We start from the raw sequence: 7,513 nt of genomic DNA on the forward strand, positions 1-7,513 counted from the left end.
ATTAAATAACAAAAAAATAATATGTTAAAACTTGTCAAAATGTGGTGCCACTATAATTTCTTCGACCACTGTATGTATGTTCAGTGTAAATGGAATACACAAGTCGGTGCATCGAAAAAAAAATGCATCGATATAACAATACTTATCTGATGGTCCAAAACATCGGTTTTATTCGATTCGATCGAATAGTTAACATCGATGTTTTTTTTTTGCCTCTCCAGTTTATTTAAACAAAGTTAAATATTTCGTACTCGTACTTCGGCTCAACACTATACCATTTCTCCCTAACTTTAAAAAAAAATTATCTCCGATTTGAAGTTTATTACAGTCGTTACAATTGTTGAGTTAATGTTACATCATATGTAGATACATTTTTGCACATTTGTTCATTAAAAAGTGTATAATAATTCATTTCCTCTTTTCAGACGACTTTCATGAATTGGAGTGTCGCCGTGGAAAGCCATGTGGATTCGTCATTCTTCTGGGGCTATTTGATCACACAAATACCGGGTGGTTTCATAGCTTCGAGATTTCCGGCTAATAAAATCTTCGGATTGTCCATTGTATGCTCGGCAACGTTACATTTGTTGGTGCCATTGGTGATGGCCGTGTGTCACGGTTATGTTGTCATAGGTGTGCGTGTAACGCAGGGACTATTCGAGGTGAGTGGAAGTGTATCTCGTATGGTCTATCAAATATGAATAGAAAGTGTAAGGAAGGGTCAGTTAGTTTATGAAAGAAAATATGAGCTGAGCGAGATGTGCGTATGTACATACATCCATACATAGATACAAAGCTTTGTACAATATTTGTCACATAACAAGCGGTGAAATTAAATGCAACATTTTGAATGAAATTCGATTTGCCTTAAGCAGATCAAAGCTACTTGAATTTGACTATGTAGCTGTAGCTGTGCCTGTGTGGCTGATTGTCTGCCCCGGCTCTTTGGCAGCGTATGAGCCATCAGCCGTATGATTTACAGAGGCATTCAAAATGAAATTGAATCATATGAAGATGAAGATATTTGAATTTGCTGAAATAGTAAATCAGGCAAGCATATGTATGTACGTATGTGCTCATGTTCGTATTATTAATGCGCTTGTGTTGTGTTGCAGCCGAAATGAAAACATGCTGTAATCTGCTTTTGGGCGTTGAGGGTTGCTATTGCTAAATAAATCCTTTTTGCCAGCGCTTTTGATGAGTTACTCGATTTTTTTTCTTTGTTGGTTTTATTTCGTTTATTTTTGACGACAAAGCTCCTTCATCTGTAAATCCGGCACTTCCTGTTGCTGCTGAATTTTTCTGCAAATCATATAAAAATAAATATACTAAAATTACAATAACAAAAAAATTGTGATTTCTCTTCATTCGTGTGCCCTCAGTGTCAGCGCTTTTTCTTTGTATAAACTGTTTCTGTCTTTTTTTTTTCATTTAATGCCTTCTTTTGTGTGCCTGCAAATGTAAATTATTTTCGCATTTTCTTTGTCACCTTCTGCCCAACAGGGTGTCACCTATCCGGCCTGCCATGGCATTTGGAGATTTTGGGCGCCACCCATGGAGCGTTCGCGTTTAGCAACTTTGGCGTTCAGCGGTTCGTATGCGGGTGTTGTTGTGGGTCTACCGCTGTCCGGTCTGCTGGCCGATGCGATTGGCTATCAGGCGCCCTTCTACGCTTACGGCACGTTTGGCATAACATGGTAAGTAGCGAATACCAAATACGACATGGAAGTTTAATACTTGGAGACGAAGCAAATTTTTGTATTAAAAAAAATCTAAATTTTTGAATTTATAGGAAAGTTTTTTAAAGCTAATATGACGTTATTTTGTTTGAGGGGTATTTTCCATTATTTTGGATTTTAATAAAATGTTTTTTTTTTCGCAGTGTACATTTATTGTGCGACTAAATTGTCAAATTGACACTTTTTGTAGATCGAGGCCCCTTGACACCGACTTTAGTAGTATTTACTTGTTTTAAAAAGTGTGGTTTAAAATAAGACTGCTATCATTTTGCCATTTTTTGCTCCCCAAATAAAAAATATTTAATGTTTTTTTTGAAAAAAAAAAATTATTAATTTTGATTTTTTTTTTTGGTACATACATATGTATGTATACAATTTAGTTTTAACCCTTATTTAACTTTCTGATATGGGAAAATTTCTATTTTAAATAAAAAAATTGTATACAAAGTTAAGTATGTAAATTTATGTAGGAGCTCTTAAAATTTTAATTTGTGGAGTGCAAATTTTTATAAATTATAATCTTGATTCTAATTTATCATTGAAGTACTACTTTTTACTTATTTTATTTTCTCATTTTTTACTTCAAAAAATATTTAAATTTTGTTTATGTAAATATGTATAACGTAGATGGCGTTTTACTCCAGAAGAAATATTTTTATTTTGTTGAAAAAAATCGTAAATATTTTTTGCAGTGTATTTTTTCAGTTTATTTGTTATTGTATCCAAAAAATGGCGGTGTTAAACTTAAATAATGGTTAATCCACATTTGAAAATACATATATTCTTTAATGTCAAATTTTAAGCGTGAATGTTTTAAAAACAATATAAAAACGTACACTGAAAATAGTTTTTAAAGGAGGTTTTTAATTCGTTAAACGCAAACATTTGCAAACAAAATTATACAGTGTATATTTGTTGAATTTTTCTGTTGTAATTCAGCGTAAACAATATAAATATATAAAACTATGACACATGTGTTTAATAAAAATTTTGTTAAATGTAGACAATAATCAAAGTATAAAATTTAGATTTTTTTCATAAAAATTTTAAGTGCTGAATTTTTTGCAGTAAACCGATAATTTAAACCCAAAAAATAGAAACACACTGAAAAAGCTTTTCATAAAATAGTTTTAATTTAAGTTTAATTAAGTTTTATTAATTTAAAAATACCATAACTAAACCAAGTACAATATTAGTCTCAAACAATGTTTCTCAAATGCATATTATCTCACGCACACCATCTTTTTCTCTCCCTCCTCCCCTTAGGTACCTCTTTTGGCTGTGGCTCTGCTTCGAGAATCCCCGCAAACATCCTGCCATTAGCGTACCTGAACTGAAGTATATCGAGAAGTCGTTGGGCGAGACGTCCATGCAGCCATCGATGCCATCGATAAGCACCACACCCTGGCGCGAGATGGTGCGTTCCATGCCGGTTTATGCCATTATCGTTGCGAATTTCTGTCGTTCATGGAACTTCTATCTACTCGTGCTCTTCCAATCTTCATTTCTGAAACACAAATTTGGCTTCAAGGTCGAGGAGGCGGGCTTCATTGGTTCGTTGCCGCATTTGATTATGACCACTATAGTGCCATTTGGCGGCATGTTGGCGGATCATTTGCGTAAGAATGGCATTATGTCGACGACGAATGTGCGAAAGCTCTTCAATTGCGGTGGTTTCGGCATGGAGGGGTTGTTCTTTCTGTTCGTCGCGCACTCAAATACGGCGGTAAGTTTGTGGGAGGGACTTTTGTGAATAGTCAATTTATTTCATGCTCTTAGACTGGCGCCATGTTTGCTCTCACCTGTGGCGTCGCCTTCAGTGGGTTTGCCATTTCGGGCTACAATGTTAATCATCTGGATATCGCACCACGCTATGCTAGTATTTTGATGGGTCTCTCGAATGGTATTGGCACTTTGGCTGGCATAATTGTGCCCTATGCGCTCGATGGATTGATTTACAGAGATGTAAGTAATGCAGATGCCTTTAAGTTTAAATACATTGATAGTCCAATTAATAACAAATAAATATGTATATCGTAAGTAATAATTGTACGAATCATGAGTATTAAAGAATACATTTAGAGGGCTGCGGCTAACTGTGTATTTGGATATATTAGACAGAAGAATACCAAAATACCGACAGAAGTTATTGGCCGCCAAACCTATTCTGCTAGCACGCCTTCCAATTAAGTATACAATGTGAGTAGTACATCGTTAAGGTCCTTCCTACACCCTATCACAGTTATGGATGAGGTCTTGCAGCAATCCAGTGACTTGATAGCAGCTTAGCTATTGAAGTATATAGCTACTGAAGGCAGGCTAAGAGAGTTCAGCCTCTTTTATAGCCGCGAGTTCTGCTTGGAACAGACTGCAGTGGTCTGGTAGGCTAAAGCAGAGATCTAATGAGAGGTCCTTTGAGTGATGCCCACTCCCTACTCCTAGATTTAGTTTAGTGCCATCCATGTAGATAGTTGTGGAATTATCTTGGACGTCCCAGACTCAGTTGTCCTCCAAGTCCTTTCTCTAAGGGAAGCGAATGGAGAATTTGTTCTCGAGGTGTTCTATAATCTGGGGATCTAAACTTGTCGGGGTAGTTGGTTATTATATCCCTATAAGCCTAGAATTTGTGAGCGATTTATTCAGTGATGTTCACCAGACTGTGATGCCGTAGAATAATAGGGGACTTGCCACTGCTGTGTAAATCCAGTGAACTATGTGGGGTTTGAAAACCAATTGCTTGCCTATAGCCATTTTGCAGGAGCGGTAATGGCCTTTTTGGCCCGCTCCTTTACGTTTCATTGCCTGGTCAGTTTTCTGTACAAGATAACACCCAAGTATTTCACTTCAATAGAGAGCGGTAGCACTATGCCGTTAAATATAGGAAGGTGAAATAGGGGGTTTATAGTGCAACAGCTCTCTCAGGATTTGTGAGTATTTACCAGTTGCGGTTAGGACAAGATCATCGGCATACGGAATTGCCTTGTAACGGATGAGTAGGTCGTTTACCGTAAGATTCCAGAGGAGGGTGGGAGTACTCCTCCTTGTGATGTGAGCTCCACCTATCTCCGAATTGAGGAGAAGATGGACAAAGCTCACCAGGGATTTATCTATCCTGTCCGATTTGCAGTATTGATGCTGCGATCGCTTCTGGGAGCTTTCTGAAAACATAACCTTTGCTTTTGTCTACCAAAGCATGCAGTGGCGGCATCACCGAGTCTGACACCCACTTTTTCATTGCCCGTCGTGGGATCGAGCGATAAACCAAAGCTTATTCCCAATGCAAATAAAGTTGCATGTCTCTTCTCGCATATTCTCTAAAGCTATTTTACCAGTTGCCGAAACTTCAAGTTGAAATCTCTGGCATGGAGATCTTTGCCATCGAGTTAACGTATATGATCCCGATTGGTTGCTAGTATAACAGACACTGCCGTGAAATTACGGCAGAATTCCGCGACTCCACCGGACAATATGTATCGTGCCGCTGCAAACGTTACCTACTTATAGAACCGTTGTTTACCAACATGAACGTCGGCCGGTGTGAGAGGGTGTGTGAGATAGGCAGTTCTAGTGAAAGGGTACACTCGGAGGCCGCACTGGCGAATTTCAATATACGGTAGATATCTAAATCATCCTGATTTTCTGGAAAACCGCAGCAGATCCTCTAATTAAGTTTCTCTTAACCTGTCCAGCTGTCGAAGATGTACATAGTGCGGAATGAATTCTGTCTTTACAGGAGTCCGAAACAAGCCGACATGTAATTAATGGTCTACCGTCCCATTGGTGATCCGGTGGGAAGTCGAATATTCGGTTTTAAGTGCCTCAGCAAACTCCGTGTTATTCGTTTATCGAACAGTAGACGGATTAAGTACCTTACCGTGCATGTTTGAAGATTAGTTCACCACTCGTTTGGTAGCTACTCTAGAGATCTCTTCCACTTATGAAAACCGGAATGGGAGGCTTTAAGTTTTGAGCGGCTGCTTTCTCATATCCCGGTATACCATTGTATCCCGGGACCCAGTAGAGGTCCATTAGACGCTATCGAAGAAATTGTAGCAATCTTCAGAATGAGCTCATATCGAGCTAGACGTTACCCTCATAAGGGCCTTAACAACAACGTGAATCTTCACAACGGAGGTAAGTATTGATAGAGCTAGGTCGACAATGCTTACCACATATGCATTCCGCACAGATAGTTACTGATAGAATACAGCTGATCTTTATTCATTATTTATTTTGGAGTCGTCTGTGTACTATATATCGAGTTCTCGTCACAACCTTAAGTTCCCAGTCACTTCTCTTAAGAAAATGGATTTTTAAGTTGCATCCAAAATTAACTTTATTGATTCGATAATCACTACCTCTTATATATTAAATCATACTCGGACTATATACAAAAAGGAACCATGTACTAGCCAGTTGTTCGTAGCCTCTTAGAAGCCTCAAGTCTTAGAGCACTGTAAATAGCGGCATCTTTCACTTAAATATCTAGTTAAGGAAGGAATATCAAGAAGTGTTTCTAAATCTGCTACTTAAGGAATTTTCCATTCATCGGTCGATATGTAGACTGTAATTTTTATTTATTTAAATATAACCTCAAGGACCTGAATGGGTTAAAAAATTTATGTATTTTTATCTTTCATAGCCCACTGGCTGCTGGACCACAGTGTTCACGCTTGCCGCCTGCGTACATTTAGTCGGCTGCACCTTCTACGGCATCTTCGCTTCGGGCGAACTACAACCCTGGGCCGAACCACCGACTGAAGAGAAGCAGGTGTGGGCGCCACCAATGGGCGCCATAGCTGAAGATCCCAGTCAGGGTGGTTACACCAAAGAGACGTCATTCGTAAGTTCAGAAATCAATATAATTTTTGACGTAAATTATTTACAAATGAAATTGACATGCAATAGCGCCATTTACTACGCACAGAATTACTAACGTATGTAGTGTTTTTTTTTTTGTTGTTAATGCATAATTTTGATTTTCGAACATAGACCAGACTTTGTCATAACAAAGGATACATTAACCTTTTGTTGTCGCCTTTTTTTCGTTCGAATTGCCTTTTAATGCATTTCCATTATAAAATATTTTTATTTTTTATCTTTCTCAATATTTTGTATTTTTTTCTTCGCTCCAAAAAACAGGGCGCACCACCACAATACACCGAACAAAGTCAAATGCAACAGCCGAATGCCATCAATTATGGTGCGACTGGTCACGTGGCCAACAATCCATTCGCCGCCATGGCTGGCACTATACCCGAGGAGAGTGTGGTGCCCGAGGCCGCAGCTGGTGATGCCAGCGCGTATGGGGTATATGACTATGCCCAACAACAACAAACAATACAGTCTCAAATGCCAACCTATGACCAACAATACCAACAGCCGGCGTATCAGCAACAACAACAACCACAACAACTCAACTACCAACAACCCTATCAGCCACAATAGAAAGTATAGGCGGAATGAAAGGAACACGGGGAACTAAGGGGAGTTAATAAATAATAGAAATAAATGCATCATAAAATAAAATTATAAAAAAATATATGTAAGTAAGTAGCGAAATTGAAAAGGAAAGAATCATAAGAAAAATAGCGAAAGAGAAAATGGAGAGTTAGAAGCAAATACTCATAATTATACTCATTTATTAAAAAAAAGAGTAACTAAAAATGTTGGAAGTGTAACTATTTTTAAGCTTAGTTCAAATCACTTACAAATCACTGCAACCAAAGTACGAAAAAAACGCATAAAAAATTTTGAAGATATGCGTGTATAGC

The 7,513-nt window shown here is 38.0% G+C and overlaps 1 protein-coding gene across 1 annotated transcript in view; it reads left to right on the top strand.

Annotated features, from left to right (window-relative positions):
* VGlut (Vesicular glutamate transporter) overlaps nt 1–7,307 on the top strand; it is an 18,340-nt gene extending 11,033 nt beyond the window's left edge. The window contains exons 3-8 of the mRNA XM_017622060.1: nt 426–662; nt 1,504–1,697; nt 3,006–3,465; nt 3,519–3,704; nt 6,382–6,582; nt 6,882–7,307. Coding sequence (XP_017477549.1) covers nt 426–662; nt 1,504–1,697; nt 3,006–3,465; nt 3,519–3,704; nt 6,382–6,582; nt 6,882–7,187 — 1,584 coding nt within the window. The 3' untranslated portion in view covers nt 7,188–7,307. The remainder of the gene's footprint in view (nt 1–425; nt 663–1,503; nt 1,698–3,005; nt 3,466–3,518; nt 3,705–6,381; nt 6,583–6,881) is intronic.
* Nucleotides 7,308–7,513: the final 206 nt, after the last annotated feature.

Source organism: Rhagoletis zephyria, unplaced genomic scaffold, assembly GCF_001687245.7.
Source record: "Rhagoletis zephyria isolate East Lansing unplaced genomic scaffold, Rhagoletis_zephyria_1.1 Rzeph_scaffold_02691, whole genome shotgun sequence".
In the NCBI taxonomy this organism is placed as follows: Eukaryota; Metazoa; Arthropoda; class Insecta; order Diptera; family Tephritidae; genus Rhagoletis; species Rhagoletis zephyria.